Source organism: Seriola dumerili, unplaced genomic scaffold, assembly GCF_002260705.1.
Source record: "Seriola dumerili isolate Sdu_G_001 unplaced genomic scaffold, Sdu_1.0 BDQW01000097.1, whole genome shotgun sequence".
NCBI classification, from domain to species: domain Eukaryota; kingdom Metazoa; phylum Chordata; class Actinopteri; order Carangiformes; family Carangidae; genus Seriola; species Seriola dumerili.
The window spans coordinates 1,098,015-1,115,185 of NW_019174352.1; the positions used below are offsets into that span (position 1 = coordinate 1,098,015).

At 38.2% G+C, this 17,171-nt stretch overlaps 2 protein-coding genes across 2 annotated transcripts in view; both read right to left on the reverse strand.

Moving 5' to 3' along the window:
- The window catches only part of LOC111222473 (TBC1 domain family member 8B-like), a 52,686-nt gene extending 43,216 nt beyond the window's left edge, over window positions 1-9,470 (reverse strand). Inside the window, exons 1-9 of the mRNA XM_022746209.1 lie at window positions 9,325-9,470; window positions 7,934-8,021; window positions 7,726-7,833; window positions 6,348-6,540; window positions 5,874-5,999; window positions 4,610-4,733; window positions 4,039-4,108; window positions 1,893-2,007; window positions 1,373-1,490 (exon numbers count right to left, since the gene is read on the reverse strand). Coding sequence (XP_022601930.1) covers window positions 1,373-1,490; window positions 1,893-2,007; window positions 4,039-4,108; window positions 4,610-4,733; window positions 5,874-5,999; window positions 6,348-6,540; window positions 7,726-7,833; window positions 7,934-8,021; window positions 9,325-9,470 — 1,088 coding nt within the window. The remainder of the gene's footprint in view (window positions 1-1,372; window positions 1,491-1,892; window positions 2,008-4,038; window positions 4,109-4,609; window positions 4,734-5,873; window positions 6,000-6,347; window positions 6,541-7,725; window positions 7,834-7,933; window positions 8,022-9,324) is intronic.
- A 985-nt stretch (window positions 9,471-10,455) lies between these two features.
- Window positions 10,456-15,815, reverse strand: olfml1 (olfactomedin like 1). The gene is made up of 8 exons (XM_022746261.1): window positions 15,327-15,815; window positions 14,256-14,359; window positions 13,976-14,166; window positions 13,607-13,710; window positions 12,342-12,533; window positions 11,372-11,552; window positions 11,125-11,284; window positions 10,456-10,890 (listed from the first exon to the last, which is right to left on the reverse strand). The coding sequence occupies exons 1-8, from the start codon at window positions 15,453-15,455 to the stop codon at window positions 10,734-10,736; spliced, it is 1,218 nt and encodes a 405-aa protein (XP_022601982.1). The 5' UTR covers window positions 15,456-15,815; the 3' UTR covers window positions 10,456-10,733.
- Window positions 15,816-17,171: the final 1,356 nt, after the last annotated feature.

Here is a 17,171-nt window from a genome sequence, read left to right on the forward strand (position 1 = left end):
AATTAGTGTACCATCCTTCTCTAGCTGCTACTCTCTCTGACTCTCCATTCATTTTCCTTTCTTTTACCCAACTAGCTCTCCCCTTCCCTCTTTCTTCAACAGTATCTTCCCAGCGTAAGGGGATCCTGCCCTGGGAGACAGTCAGACCACTTAGTGTTGACTTCTGACCAGGCTTTCATAATGATGCCAAGCAGCCAACAAGGACTTCTCAATGTGACGTGATGGCAAGCTGCCCACTGAACACCAGAGCTAGACAAAATGGGACCGTCAGTACTGCCCTTGATATATGCATATGCAAACAGCAGAGGTGGTTCACACATGGATCAAAATGTGCAGTTTCTTTTCCTGTAGCACAGAAAATATAGATTAATGTTGGAAGCCGTCTGTGTTATTAAGTTCTCACGAAAGCCAGGATTAAAACCTTGCAAATAAACCATTAAATGGTCAGTTAAACAGTCGTTTAACTGTTCTCCACAATAATACTAAAGATTTGTCCTTATAATCCACTTTGAAACTTGTTGGTGCGTACCTAGCACACCTTTTCCTAGCTCATGATAAAGTGCTTTATCACTGCCTGTGACACAGCCATGTTTATGGAAACTGCTCCATTTATCCACCTGCTTTAAAGATCTCTGTCCAAGGTCAAAAAACTTAAGTCCAAGTAATGGGACCTTTTCTACAATGAGAAGCAGACATTAAATTCAAGTAACTGAGGGGAGCTTATCTATTAAAACAAATATGATAAACTGGATTTTAATAATCACTGTGCACCAGTCCGTCACACACTGGCTGTATACACAAACCCAGTGACCCTGCTGAGTTGCCATAACTACAGCTCCATGTCAACAAAACATGTCCGCCAGCATGTGACGTTTATATTGAACATAGTGAAAGAGAGACAGAGGGGTCTGACTGAAAGCAGCGTGGGCTGCCATTGAAGAAACTAATTTAGCATAAAGGATGTTTAATCCAAACATGTACAAAATCAACCACAGCAAAACAATGACACTCTACGTTTCCTGGAATGCTCAGTGTCAAAACATGCCCAGTCCTGATGGGCCGATTGATATTCATGAGCTGCCTGGGGCCCAAATCTATAAACTGAGCTCTCAGCTCTGAGAATTGTGCTGCACATTCTTCAGTAGGACCCATCGTTTTCAGTACATTCATGAGGGTGGTCTGGGACATTATTTAGAGATGTGAGTCTCAGACAACATTTCTCATGTTATTTTTGCTAAACAAAATGTGAAAATGATCAATGTCACGAGACACTCAGAACACACTGTTTATAAGCATAGAAGCAACATTAAGTCAACACACCAGATAGTGTACATTAATAATGCTGACCCATGTACAGCTTCACTTGACTTACACATCAACAGGTACTCTCAGCAGCAGGGGTAACACTGCTCCTTCATCATTCAGCTCCATCAGTCGAGGCTCCAGGAGCTCGATGATGGTCAGAGCGATACGAAACACAGCTGACAGGCCTGAGGAGAAACAGAGGGATTTCCAAACATGCCTGCTGTAATATACATTTATACTTTATTAATATAAAGTAGGTGTAAAAGAGATAACATAGAGATGGGGTGAAAAACACTTATTACTGTGATGTACCAACTAATTTAACCAGTCTGATTAGCATACTAAGCTCTTTCCTGACACTGGACGAAACTGATTTATGCCCATATTAATACAGAAAAGTCACAGTGAAGAAAGAAGTGCTGCCTTGGACATTAAAGACCATTTATTAACCCTATCAAAAGTATCCCTCCTCCCCACTGAGTGAATGTGAGCAAATCTAAAAATAAAATAGCAAAATAATCCACAATAATGTCAGTGCATTTCATCTGCTTGCTTGTATGTGTGTGTGTTTTTGAGTGAGTAAATACCATGGAGAAAAATATGATCCCAGACAGCAAGGACAGAGTCCCAGCAGGGCAAGGAAGTGAAGAGTGTAAGGAACCATGGCATCACAAAGTGGACTGATAAGACTCCCACTGACTCCTGCAGGGAGGTTGGGAAAAACGGGGAGCGTTGATTTTGACATAAACAAACAATGAATTCAAGAGTCGTTTCTCTGCCAGTTTCTGCCAAATAAACTCCTTTACAGACCTCCTAAATGAAATGTTCTTCCATGATGCATGCAATAAACTTAGTGCTATAACTTTAGCGCTTTATACTTTCTGCTAAATGTTGTTACAGACTAATTAACAACCATCAGAGTGTGTTTGTAACATTTCAAATAATTCTTGTGTGTAATTATCACTGCTTGAAACTGTGAACATGTGCCTTGAAAAATAAGATATCATGCATCCCTCATTTTTAAGCCTGGCACTTAGCCTGTGTTTACTCAGATCTGGAGGGTACAGCACAAGTCCAAAAACTTGTTTACAGCTTGCTTGCCTTAACTGTGCTGAACAGCTCTATTACAAAGGAAACGCTGACCTCTGGTCTCTAATAGGCTTTTCTGTAAGAGGGGGAAAGTATTGTGCTGATAATAAGGCTCTGTGGTGTGTGTATGTGTGTGTGTTTTGGCTCCAAAAGGGCAGCTTTGCTTCCAGACCTGCTGAGTCAACGTGAAGTATAACAATCCCTTCAAAGACACAGCAGCATAAATGGTGGCAGTGAATGCATTAGTGTGTGCACACTCTTAGACTGAAGATTTTGAAAGGAGAAAAACGTTTCAACTGCAACATGGCAGAACAAGAAGAAGACTCACTGTTTTCAAAACTGAAATTTAGAAAATCATTCTTGAAATAGACTAAGACTCTACAGCTCAGCTAGCAGCTCTGTGGGACTGAATGTAGGCACAGCAGCACTTTGAGCTAAATGCTAAAATAAGCTGATGGAAATATTATTGGTTATGCTGGTATTTGGTCTTAATTGGTCTTTGGTCTTATTACAATACATCCTGTGGTAGACATGAATATCTGCACCGAATTTCCTGGCAATCCATCTTGCTTTGAGAAATAACTCTCAGCTCAGTTATGTTTAATCAGCACTTTACTCTTTGTTTTTAGTTACCAATACCATTTTCTGAGCAAACCTCATCATAATACCTTGTTCTCTGTAAAATGCAGTGATCAGTTTTTGAAGCAAAACAACATTTGAATCTGTAAAAACCAAACAGCGATCATGTCATTGGGACATTTTCAGACCTTTGCAGATTTTCACAGGACATAACAAACTTATGCTGAACACACATTTCTCATAAAACAAAAAAAGAATAAGGTATATAATAGAATTAGCCCTAATAATAATACAGCTAAACATTTAAGTCTAGACACCGTAGGTCAAAATAAATAAAATACCAGTAGACGTCTCTCAAAATCATACAGACCATTGAACACTTTTTGTAAGCTGATTTTCTTTGGGCAAAAGAAATCCAGCTGAAGCTACATGTCCCATTTCATGAGATGATGTGAAATTTGCTTGTGTGGATCTCACTTTTGTTTTCACTATATAACTAATTGTAAAAGGTGATTTTTGTCTGCAGTGAGAGTCAATAAATGCACTTAGTAAAAATATTGTATTTAAACAGCAAACAAAACAGTAGGGACTGAGGGAGAAATTTCACAACTGTAGGTTTGTGCCTCCCAGTACAACCACTAATATTGCCACCATGACAAGCCTGGAGAGAGTAAATGACAGAAGAGGCCCAACTGATGACAGATATATTACAGTGGCCCCCTCCTTCACAGATGAACTACTCATCACTTGGCCATATATGGCCTTAAACACTAATGCACACACATGCACACACATGCACACACACTTTTCTTGACATCAAGTTTTTTGTTTGGATTTTTTAGAGTATTTTCCATCTGAGGCAAGTCAAATCATCCCAGTGCAAACAGAAGCACCCACATTTCCTCGCAGTGTCAATGTCTAATCATAATCATTACCGTGTTGAAATTCATAACTGCATGTTTCTCAGTCAGTCCGGATTAAAGTATATCATCAGGCTTTCGTTCTATATACAGTACAAACACTGAGTGAAAATCTGAGCTAAAATGAAAATCCAAAGACACTCACCATGTGCTGAGAGAGCTTTGGCTTCCTGTGTTTCAGGAATTGGTCAAACACCTTCACCTGATGTTGGACCCTGATTAGACCACAAATAACAGCATTGTTTAGCATAAAGCAGCTGTTCCACAGATCACCAGCTCCAAGAAAGACTTTGGTAGATAAACTAAATTTTAAACATCAATATATACTATTGTCAAAGGCCTACATGGAAGTGATTTTTTATCATATCTGTATTACTGCAAGATATTAAAATTAAAAACTAAAAAACTAAAATTAAAAAGACCTTACTTTCCCACATCCTAATGTAAAAGCTGTGTTGCAACATGCTGGGCTACTGTTTCTCTGGATTAATATGTCTATTTACACTCATAACATATGGTAAAGATTTCTTCATGAATTTGATGACACACACCTTAAAAAAAATAAAATAAACTTTTTTCCTGATTTTCATTCATTTTACACAAATCACTGAATGTTGGGTTTTAAAAGTACATACTAAGTACTTCTTAAATCTCCTATATTATCAGTTTACAGATAGATATTATTTCATCATTATATATTGTGAGCCCATTCTTACTTGGTGAGGCTGAGGTCAAACAGTTCAGCCAGATATCTGGGTTTATCCAACAGGGCGGTCAAAGCCCAAAATGCCTCCTCCTCTCCCAACTGCATCAGCAGCACAGCAGCTATGTAGGACATCCCTGTGACAAACACACACACACACACACACACACACAAAACACATCAATACTGCATTTCCTACAGGATAAAAATATTTAAGGTACAGGATCTAACATGTTTTATCAAATGCCTGAGACAATGAAAATTGTTTCAGAAACAATAGCAGGAGGGTACACTGCTGAGCAGAATGACAGCATGTATCCACACTTTGTACAACAAATTATGGATATCTGCCATTGACTTAACCTCTGAATCTTTCCTCCTAAATTTGATATATATTTCATATGAAAGCGACATACAAGGCAGGACATACTGGGATGCAGAGAGTTAATGCTGTTGACTCTAAAACACGAATTGGAAGGGAAGTTTCATTTTAATTGGATTTTACACTTACTGGTATGCCATGCTGTCACAATTAATGACAGTATTTTCCAGAAACAAAAAGGAAAACATTTCAGAATATTTTTCTGATCTGAACCTAATATTTTAAGAGAAAACATTTACATAATTGCTTTATAAAAAAATAGAAATAAAAAAATAAAAAATTTCAATCAGATTTTAGCATAATTGATTTTTTAATTCAATTCCCTCCATCAAATACTTTAAATAAACTCTAATATTCCAGATAAAAAAAAAGGTAATTAGTCCTAGGTATTTTATGGCATGCAAACTTGTAATTATGTAGAAATTTAGAAAGTCATGTTTCATTTCATTGAGCACAAAGCAGGGAGGCTCCTGCATGATGAAGTCACTCTATAAATTATTGGTCCTCTGCTTCCATCAAGTGGTCACATCAAGTAATGTAGCTATCTGTAGCAAATAACTCCCCAGTTGACTCATGACTGCCTCAGCATTTTAAATAAAACAGTCACTATTCTAGCATTCTAGTACTAGTATTAATATTAGTATTAATAGTATGGTAGTAAGTATTAATACTAGTACTAGACATTCCTTATGTTCATTTTCACCCATGCTTCAATACAGAGAAGCATGTGTTTCTTCATATTTTAGATTTGCCTGACATGTTCACAAGTTCTTCTTTCCTTCCCTGTCAAAGATTTGTCCATCATGTACTTTTAATATTGTTTGATCTTTTGAAAAAGTCGCAATACCAGAAACAGTTTTAAAACCATAGAAAGTGTGTCCTTGGAGTCGGTTACCTTGGCTGTATCCAACCTGTGGGTTGTACTTGGCATAGGCAATGAGGACCCTGAAAAGCTTGGCCTGACCCTCGATGGCTTCTGGGCTCTCCCCCATCAGAGAGCGGTGGGTTGGGAAGGAGCGCTCTATGAAAACAGGTCAAATTAATATGAAGTACATTTCCATTTTCCTCCAACAATAAACCAAAAGTCTATTCCTACCTAGTGTACTCTGATATTTGATTTTCTTTTTCATTTGCATTCATTTCTCAAGTTCAACCCTGATCATTACATAACTTCTACCTTAAACCTAGACATGGTGCAATACTAGAAAAGAAGTGCACTGTATGATGTGGTACCAGAATTGTGGTGTAAGTGACTTTAAATACAACCTCAATTACTGCCTTGGTAAGTGGTTCGGTTGTCAACAGGGCGGCAAAACAATCTTCAACGTACACACAAAGCTTATAATGATATGGCCCTGTTTGAACTCACGCAGGTCCAAGGCAATCTGTCGAAACAATGTGATGTCATCTACAGAGTAGCAGGTATCAGGACAGCTGGAGGACTGCTGATGATTCAAGTCCAGATCATTCTGTGTGTCGCTGAGTGTTGCTATTGCTGAGAGGATGCCGTACTCACTGACACCCAAGTCCACCAGGGGCCCTCGCACCTCTGACAAGCACTTCTGTAGGTGAAAGCACAATATTCCCTTGTTAGAATTAAATTAAGACACAAGTGCTGCTATGAATGAATAAAAGAGTAGGGGGAGGGATTGTCACTCATGACCAGGTTTGGTCATGGACTGGATAAATGTATAAAATCATGGTTTTGGGTCGTGGTGGGGGAAAATTGAGCTTTTCAAAGCACTGAGCCACTATGAAACAGTTGTACTAAAGATGGTTAATTGTTTCAAAGCATTTGCAGTCAAAATTGCGACATCTGCTGGGCAACCACTGCTGCTGATTTTGTATGAAAGACATAATGTCACTGCGAGCCACAACACAAGTGTTCTCACTGCTGCCACACTTCAGCTTTGAGAGATACTGTGTTGAGTAGTTTGTCTTGAGCAAAAAATAACAAGTTGTGGGAATGCCCTCTTTCACTGGTTGTTCTAGTGCACTATGATAATGCACTTGTGAATTCAAACTAGGGCTGCAACTAACACTCGTCTTCCCAATCAAATCTGCAGATCAATCAATTAATTGTTTCATCAGAAAATAGTGAAAAATAACTCAGGCCAAGGTCACATATTAAAATTGTTCATTTTGTATGACCAACAGTCTGAAGCCCAAAGATGTTCAATTTACACCGATATAAAAGAGAAAGGTTCCTCTTGACTAATAGATTAATTGTTTGCAGTAATACAACAAAAAAACAGCAAATCCTCAAAACTGAGAGGCTGAAACAAGGAAATGTTTGTCATTTTTTGTTTGTTTTTGCTTAACAATTGACTGAAACAATTAATTATCAAAGTATTTGTCATTTATTTTTTAGATAAGTGATTAATCAACTAATCATTTCAGCTCTAAATTGCAGACTGAATTCCCATCTGCAACCCATAGTAGGTGATTTTACAATTTTGACATTAATGATACAGAGATGGCTGTTGAAAATATTTTTTTTGGTATTTTGGCATTTGAATATTGTATTGCTAATTTAATTGTGGAAATCACTCCCTCAACTAATGTATGTATTTTTTAAAGTAACACAAAAGCAATCGTAAAATATTAAGTGGCACTGTTTAAAAAATATTTTGTTTTGACTCCCAGCCTCACAGCATAATCCTACAAGTGTGTACTACTCGAAGCAATGTTACTCACATAAAGATGACAAGTCTTTTCTTTCCAGTGCACATCTCATTGTATTTTACCTGGTAGTTGAAGTCACTGCTTTCTCTCAGACTTTCAGTGTTGAGAAGACACTTCCACACTCTGCCTCGCAGGCTCGGAGGAATACCCATTCTGATAAATCGCTCAATCTGAAAACACAACAAGAGAGTGAAAAGGCTGCATGTTTAAACAATTACTGTGTGGTAAAACATTACAGCCAATGATTATAACTTTTTTGTAGTTTCTCACCTGGCTCTTGCAAATAAAGCTGGCTCCATTCCAGTAGCTGAGCAGCTCACACAGCTCTTTGACCCTCAGTGAGCTCAGCTGGGGGTAGCTGACAAAGACAACACAACACAGTGAGCCTGGACTGATTCATCACTTTTTGGAATCAGGCAGATATTGGCATTTTCTGTAAAAACAAACACTGGCCATTGAGTGTTTAACATCTGATTCCAAGAAGGATGATCATCAATGACTTCAACCGGCCTGAGTTAATGCATCTCTGCTGATGTGATTCAATTTATCATGTGCTCCCTGAGCAAGCACCTGCTGATGTGATTTAATACTGATTCTAGTATTGATATTTTTCACAGTGCTATTGTGTTTATTTACATGTGACCAGTGAAATCCTTACAGTATGGTGTGAGAAATATCAATTCATTATTTCACAAATTTTACAAGCAAAAGTGCCAAACATTTGACAGTTTCAAGTTATTAGATGTTCGAATTTGCTGCTCTACTTTGTCTCACATTATTGTCAATTGAATATGTTCACGCTTTGGACTGGTGGTTGAACAAAACAAGACATCTCAAGACGTCACCTTGTGTTCTGGGATACTGTGATTGGCATTTCTCAGTATTTTCTGAGGTTTATTTATTTACTTTTTGTTTTGTTTTGCAGGTCAAATGATTCATAAAGAAAATAATGGGCAGATTAATTGATAATGAAAATAATTGTTGCTTGCTGCTCTAGTTTCCAGTATTGAAAAGCTACAATTGGACCTACCAGAACTATTTAATCCAAATAAAGGAAATAATTTGTGTTGCTTTGTCAATAGAGAAATTTACATTACGCATAATAAATGCCGTTTTGTTGGTTTGTCTACTCTGAAAACAAAGATATTCTTATTTATCTATTCATTTTGTTTTATTTTTGAAGTCTTTAATTTAACTTAATCCATCCATCACCGAACAATAATTGGAACAATGTTGGCAATGACTTTTCATATCTTAAACTTACGGTACATGAGTAACCAACATGTTGTCAACACTTGAGACACTTCAAATGACACGAACTGATAAACATTTTCAGTTATTCTAACACACCAAAAAAAATGACAAGCAAGTGTCCACAAACGCTTAAACCAGTTTAAACCTGCAAAGCACTGACGTTACCACCATTTAACTGACGTTTTCTGTCATTAATTAACGTTTACAAGTGAATGAAAAGAGTTACATGAAACATTATCCGTCTAACAGTACCAGATTTGTTTAAAGTCAACAGTTTCAAACGTCTCAAGAACTTTAAATGCCCTGAGCTATGACATAAAGTTCAAGGTAACGCTAAGTAGCTATCGTTAGTTTCATGCTAACTAGTTTTCAGAAGGTAGCAACTGTAACGTCACGCTGTCCCGCACCTGTAGTCATGACATCGATGATGAAGTTTTTGGTCCTTTCTTTTGGTAAGAATAGCAAAACCGAATTCATCGAAACGCAAATTCTCACTGCGTCTTCTGTTTGTTGAGCTTCTCCTACTGGCGTTGCTACTGCTTCTCTTCCTCATGGTTATAAAAAAGACAGTTGTTTGAACACAGGTTCTCTCGTTTCAAAAATCACAGCAGACAACGGTGGCCAGTTGGTGAGTCGCTGCTGTCAAACTCAACGGTCGCACTAGTCTAGAACCGCCCCTTTCTTACGTCACTACCAACTGAAAATGGGCGGGATGAATCAAAGACGTTTAAACAAAGAAGAGTGGACTTGAGATCATCGCACTGGGATCTCCCTGGTGACGGTGGTCACGTGACATAGCATCAAAACAGAACTTAATTTTTTAACATTTCAAGTAACATGATAAGTAAATTCTTATTCATAAACTTGTTTTAAGCTCAGAGTTTTACATTTTTCTCTATATCCACTCTGATGATGCCACTAAAAATTTTAAATGATACATCACTCTTGGTGAGTCATACAAATACTTATAGGAAACTGTACTGCTATACTGCCCCACCATCATTTAAGCAGTATCAGAGTGCTGCTTTATGACTATGACGTAGTTTGAGCTCATCACTGCTCTCTGTATACATCCTGTAAGAAGGAATAATGATCTCATGATGTTCATCTACAAGGTACTGTTAAAGCTTCCAAACCACATCACATCTCATTTAAATCTTACAGCTACACAATAGATACTTAACTTAAATAATGCTTGTATTCTCTGAACTTTTTGGAACTAGTAACAGATAGTTTATTATATGTCCCTATATGAAATATGCAAAATGTTTAGTACACTGTGTGTGCATATGCAGGTGCAGCTAGATGACAGGTGTGTACAGGTTTGCACAGTATGTAGGTCATTAACACTTTTTAGTTGTCCAGACGGTGTTTAGTAAGCAACCAGAACATGTCGATTATCACAAGTAAAATCAAGTTGTCACAAAAACTAAGCTTTCTGAGAAATTCCCAACTGTACATCACATCTGGACCAGCATACGATAGCCTTTCTTATTGTGAATATTTTCATTCATTAGGCCAATTTAATGAAAATAAACTTGAGACTTGAATGCCCTTTATTATGGTGATACAAAGTATAAAGTCTACGCATAAAATGCCTTTGGGTGGACATGATCTTTATGTCTGTAATGATTAACAGCAATAAAGGTAGCATCCATTGCCAGCAAAGGATCACTATACTGAAAAACAGTACATTATAAACTACTCATCAGATGATACCGTTTCTAAACTGATGCTTTTATAAGTGATGTGTATTGCTGAATATTTTTTTTGAGTGATAACATGTGTTTTGAAGGATGAACATTGCAAATTATCTTCATTCTGCCACGACTTGGTCATTTCTGCGTGTTTCCACTTTGTATATCGTCTGGTAACCGTCGTCCCAGGCGTACAGCTGTTTCTCTCCGGGGTGGTAGTGGATGCTGCTGTGGCTGGTGTAGCGCTTTGGGAAGAACATCACAGGACTCTCATCGCTGCAGATACATGGAACGGAAAAGAGAAAATGTTTAATTAGTTAGCAAACAGGTTCAGTTGAGAAAGAAATTATATGATTCATAAGTCTAAAATTAGAGAAACCATTGCTGATAATTGATAAATTTATTTTCATGGTGTGTCTATGTGAACTTTAACCTTGTTTCCTGTTTTTCACAGTGTGTGTAGGCTATATCCAGTCTATATGTTTTGTGTTTGTCTGTGTATAAACCAACCTGTGGATAGAATCATGGATGTCATAGAGACACTGTATGGTGGAACGTCCTCCATAGCGTGTGTTGTAGACCACGTAGAGGGTCCCACATATAAGGAACGCACCTTCAGCATCACGACTTTTACATTGTGTATCCCAGGTATAGTCTACTGCCAAAGTTCCTGAGGTATAGAAAGAAAACAAAAGTACTAAGTATAGATTAGGTTACTTATATATGATTGTATATGTATATGTGCGGTAATCTCTACCTTTATCCAGTTTGGTAATAACCAGGTTTCCTCCATACTCAGGGTCAGCATGGATGACCCAGAGGCCGAGTTCATCCACAGCGAGGTCCAGATAGGTGTTGGGGTTCAGACTGTAGACTGGGAGGCGACCTGCTCCTGGCAGAAGTGTGCTATCCACCACTGTACCATTCACCAGGTCTACCTTTATGTGATGGAAACCATTGGAAACAGACTCATTCATAAATGCTCATCATGTTTTTATTTTTTATAAGCTGTGCCAGGTATCTTTGTCACCACAGAACTGCATATGTGCAAACACATGCAAACAAGACAATGACATTTCACTTTGAACCATATACGTCAACGATGTGAACGATGTCAGCAACTAGAGATGTCTGTACAAAATAGTTGTTGAGATATTTCATATAATCCTGATACAATCCTGGTTAAAATGCTATAGTTAGGCTCTGTGAAGGTGGCGCTATACAGTACTTTAAGTTCTGCAGTAGAATAAAATGTTCCACTGCATTTTATTCTATTTTATTTTTTTGAATTCTATTTTCCCCCAGTAAACGTCTGTAGCAGTTACATCTGCTCCAAAACACTCAATGTATCTTGAGAAAAAGTCAGCTCAGTTTACTGGAACAAAATTGTTTCTTTTGGCATTCTTAGCTTACTGACCTCAGCTAACACAGAGCAGCAAAGGAAATAGGACAAAAATCAACTCCCCAGTGACAAAGATCCTTGACGTGATCTGAAGTCAGTCTCTAAAGCTGCACAGCAAGTCTACTAAACACAGCTATGAAATCAGAGTCTCACATCTGAGGCTGGAGATCAGCAGTTATAAACTGTACTCAGCAACTGTTGCCAAGTAACATGAACCCTCGCAGTGATTGTTGGATACTCTTTTTTATTTTACAAAATGGCAGAAATCAACATGAAACGTATACTGGATGGGAACATGAATGTACAGTATTAAGCTCTGACTCACCTTCAGTATCTGGTTGGGTGTATCTGCCTTATGGTAGTAGAGGAATCCATTGAAGACCACATGACCTGTCCCCTGCCACTCAGCAGGCAGCTGCACCACTTTTGCTGGGGGGGTGATGGTCCTCTCTGTGAAGCTTTGCAGAGAAACATACTCCAGCAGAGTGTTGTTACGAATTCCACTGAGCAGGTAGACCTGAAGGATTCACATGTGTGACCAGCTCACTTGCAAGTAAGAACAGTATTGTAAAACTCAGCCTATACTTTCCATTCTTAGTTGAAATATAGTGATATACTGATATTCTTAAATTGTGGTGTTGATGCAATTGGCATCTGCATCTTCTTCCACAGGAATAGAAAAAAAATGTCCTACTAAACTATGAAAAGGAGTTTTTACCTTAAAGTTTCAGTTGTATTGTGTGGATTTTTCTCTATTTTACTAAATTGATATAATAAACATAATCACAACACCCCCAAATTTACATCGAAATATAACTCTAAAGCATTATCAGTTATTTATATTATATATATTTATTATTATTTAGAAGCTGTAAACACATCTTTCACACTTCATGTTAAGCTGATTTGGCTAATAAGCTGCAGCTATCGAGTAAACATGGAACAACATTAACATTCTTTTGGAGTGTGTTTCTGGCCTTTTGACAAATGTAAGTCAAATATTTACTCTACCTCAAGCTTTATTTTGGTCACCACTCCTTGATGGAAATATCTACCTCTTTAGCAGTGCTCAATGCTAGGTGCTCCACCAGTTTAATGCTACAATTTACCACATAGCCCCTAACTTAGAGTATGCTCTTTAGTCTTATACACAGTTAGTGTATAGTGGGTTTTTTTTTTTTTTTTTGCATTGATAAGTACCTGCTGCATCTGGAAACAGGACTGATTAAAGTGATGAGAGTGAACCAAAACAGTAAAGTTACAGGCTGTAAAACCAAAACGATTAGCTGAAAAATGTTAAAAATGCTTGGCAGAGTTGTGTGGTATGGCAAAAATGGCAATAATTCTCTATGGATTTGTAGTCCCACTTTCACACAAAAATTTTCATTGGTGCAGCTTGAAAGAATGGATGTGCTGATCCAGGGTGAATTAGCCCCAAAAAAAATAATTTTGAGTGTCATGAGAAAATGTTCAGTGATCGCTCATCAGCAGCCAATATAAGATAAGCACACTCTGCTGCGAAGAAAGAAAAGCAGCTGTCTACTGTAAACATTACATTATTAGTGTAATCATCTTCAAAAAAGAACAAACCTTAGCTGATCGGTCTGAGGGATCCTTGAACCAGGAACCATAGGTGTCTCCTGCCTTCTTCACAATCTTGAGAGACTTGATTTGACTCAGGGCTGTGTTGCAATCTGTATGTGAATCCCAGAGAACACAATGAATTAATTTTTATTGAACTGAAGCACAAAATACTGTACATTCTGTGTATTTCTGTTTGTCTGGCTTGGATTATGTCTTTTCAACTTTAATATTTTGTTCTTTTACTTTTTTCTTCTCTTGCATTCTCCTCCTCTGATACCTAAGTTTTGACCACTGGACGGATAAATGCTATAATCATAATCAGTGCCACACAAACACAAAGACACACACACACACACTGTACACTTTACTTCCTACCATTCTCCACTTTGATCTTGGCTTTCTTTTTTATCTGGTCCAGTTCTGCAGCCTTAATCTGTTGCTCCAGCAGAGCCTCCTCCATCTCGATGTCGGTCTGGGTGGGGATTTTGTTTTCAAGATACTCCAACTCTCTTTCCATACGGTCTACACGCACAGACACGCTGTCCACCTGGCTCTTCACCTCTGATCTGTGGAGCAAAACACAATTTCATGTACACTCTTGTTAAATTGTCCATTAAGGATAACTGTTAAAAGAAGGTCTTTCAAACAGGCCTACCTCAGAACACTGAGAGAGGACAGATAACTCCTCAGTTCAGAGGAGAGGTCATAGGTCTTCTGGGTGAAGGTCACTGTGTTTTGCTCACATTGATTCAGACGCTCCTGATTTCATTGACACAAGAAAACAGTTATGAATGAAGAGGAAATAACACATTCTTCCTCTTATAAATGGAAAGGTGAATTCATTCAATAAAACAAAACCTTGCTTAAATCAGTACAGTTTTGCTGCTAGAGGCTTTCTTGGTCCACTATGACTACTGATTTATGGTGGCTAATCTTAGCTAATGCTAGCAAACTTAAGTCAAGCAAATGACTTTAGAATTCATATAAGCAATACAACACAACCTTGCTCGACTCATGCACTGAGCTTTCTGTACTGCTACAGCCTTACTAGGTCTGTTATACTACATTTTAGCATTTAACATCAAATAATTATAACTAATTACTATCACTAATTTCTTTATTCAGAAAAAAACAAGAAATTCTCTTATTAAACTGAACTTTTGAAAGAAGAAATAACACACTGTTCCTCTTACAAATGTAGCCTTAAGTCCAGCTCATAAGCAATAAGAAACGCCCTTGCTCAATTTAATACCTTCAGGTGTTTGCTAGCTTATAGTGGCTAATGATATCTAATATTTGTGCTACAGTTACACTACACCTTCAGGAAAAGTCTGGTTTAAAAGCATGAATCACTAACGTTAGTGATATGAAGTGTCTGAGAGCTTTCTGAAATTAAGTACAATATAGCACCTTACCTACTTTATCTCTACAGATCTGACTAACATATTTTCTATCTGTTGACTCAGCCAGATACCCATAACAAGAACACATTATCAGCCAGACAGCTAAGAGGATGCCAACAATATTGCAGCCAGATGATCTGAGTGTGGTGAGAACATAGTGCATTCTCAAATGTGTTAATCTGCTCAGTTTAAAGTCTGATGTTTCTAACAGCAAGAGAAGTAATCTTAATTTATACACAGCAGCACAAAACAGTAGAATATACTCTATATGTAAAGTCATGTATACTTAGCATTGCAATAGGCAATAGTAATGAGCCACCTACCTCCATCTGAGCCAATCTCCTCTCCAGGTACTGGATTATAAAGGCATCCTGGGATGAACCCTGGCTCTGGACTGAAGCCACAGTCAGACACAGAGATAAGAGAAGGGCAGGAACCACTCTGCCTGACATTACTGTAGCACTTCTGTCAATAACCTAGCACTCACAATTTTGCAGTAATAAAAGGCCCTGTCAGTGATGATGAGACGTTGCCCAGTATTTCTTTCTGTAGTGCTCCTGCAGCGTACAACAAAACACTCCAAACGAAAGAAAGAGATCAATCCATGTGGCTTCAGTCAATCTTGCTGTGTTGAAAGGAATCCTTGATGCTCCTTTAGTAGCTGAATATTACTTTTCCTCCTGCTGTGTTCAGAAAGAGTTTTCGTCCTGTTTGAGTTGTGGCTCCAGAACTTTCTGCCTTGTTTCTTTAATCAGTCGTTGCTCCAATGTCTTTTGGATCCAAGTGAGCCTCACCCACAGTCCCTCCCAGCCCCTTTCTCTCCAAGTCTCTCTGCGTGTCTCTCTCCCACCCTTCCCCTCGCTGCAGTTTGTGCATTTGAGGTATGAGAGAGAAAACCAACAGGAGGGGGGGAGAGAGAGAGACAGTGAGAGCTTGAAACAACCAAGACAGTTCATACCCTGTTGGTCAATCCTCTAGTTTTAGATTGTAATACTCTCCAGATGGCCCACTGACACGTCCTCAATTCTCACACGGAGCAGAAGCTGTTCAATAAAAATTGTTAATTTGTTTATATAAAGTAATGGGATGAGCACTACATGATCCTGTGTGACACACTGACATTCCTAAGTAGAAAAAACGACATTTCATTATAGAACACACTCAGTCTAGAAGTATTTTGTTAGACACAAAGAGTGTCCATTGGCAGGATTACAGGTTTTATTTTGATCCCATAGTCCCAAAGCATGCATTATACAGCTGCATTGTAATTTATTTCCTCCTAATTCTAGACCATGATATAAAAGACGTGTTATTATCTAATATCATCATAAACTCCCAAAGTAATAGTTATTCTGATCAGACTGAAGACATGAAGGGATATCTGACTCTGTAAATCCACAGTCTGAACATTTTGGCAGCGTGGTGTCCGGCCTTATTACTATTCCTGGTGATCCAGGTAATATTCTGACTGATTTATGTCCAAAAGTTGCCAGTGCCATCATGGGAAATTTGTGGTTAACTGCTGTTTTTATCTCCATCTGGTGCTTTTTAGAGCCACCTGGGCCTGTTTCCTGGGCGTTTTTTTGTTTTTTTTTGTTGTGGTGACAGACAACATCTGGTTGTCAGCCTTCAACACTGTACTGAATCTGGTGCATATTAAGCTCAGAGCTTCAATTGGAATAGCAACTGCTTGTGAACAACATAAGTGTAATAGAAAATAGGAGACTAACATGGTAACAAAGAATCAGAGATCTCATCTTCTTAACATTTTCTGTTCCGATCTTCAGTATTTTATCTTTTATCTTTTATCTTCTAAGACTCTGCATATATATCAAGTTGCTACCATAAGATGGCGCCATATCACAACAAGAATACGACCACATCACATACTACAATCTTACAACAGTAGGCCTTACCACATCACCCTCAACACAGCCGCCCACTGCACCCCACCACTTTACCTGTGGTCTGTAATTATAGCCTACTGCTAAATCCTCTGTTGGGTGCAGTGGTTATAATAAGGCAGCAGGAAAGCAAGAGGGAACTATGAGCCTAGTTCACAAGCTGAAATGTAATCTGCTGCTGTGGTTTCAAACCTTTTTGGCTTGGATCCCTTCAGAACAAAGCCGTGTGACTCTAAGTCACAGGTTTAATGCTGTATGAACAGT

What these genes read in the sequence shown, in the direction of transcription:
- olfml1 (XM_022746261.1), bottom strand. Translation starts at nt 15,455, where the DNA reads ATGTCAGGCAGAGTGGTTCCTGCCCTTCTCTTATCTCTGTGTCTGACT. An exon ending in GGAGATTGGCTCAGATGGAG is followed by an intron (nt 14,360 to 15,326) that starts GTAGGTGGCTCA and finishes CAATGAAATCAG; the next exon opens with GAGCGTCTGAATCAATGTGA. An exon ending in CACCCAACCAGATACTGAAG is followed by an intron (nt 11,553 to 12,341) that starts GTGAGTCAGAGC and finishes CATCACATAAAG; the next exon opens with GTAGACCTGGTGAATGGTAC.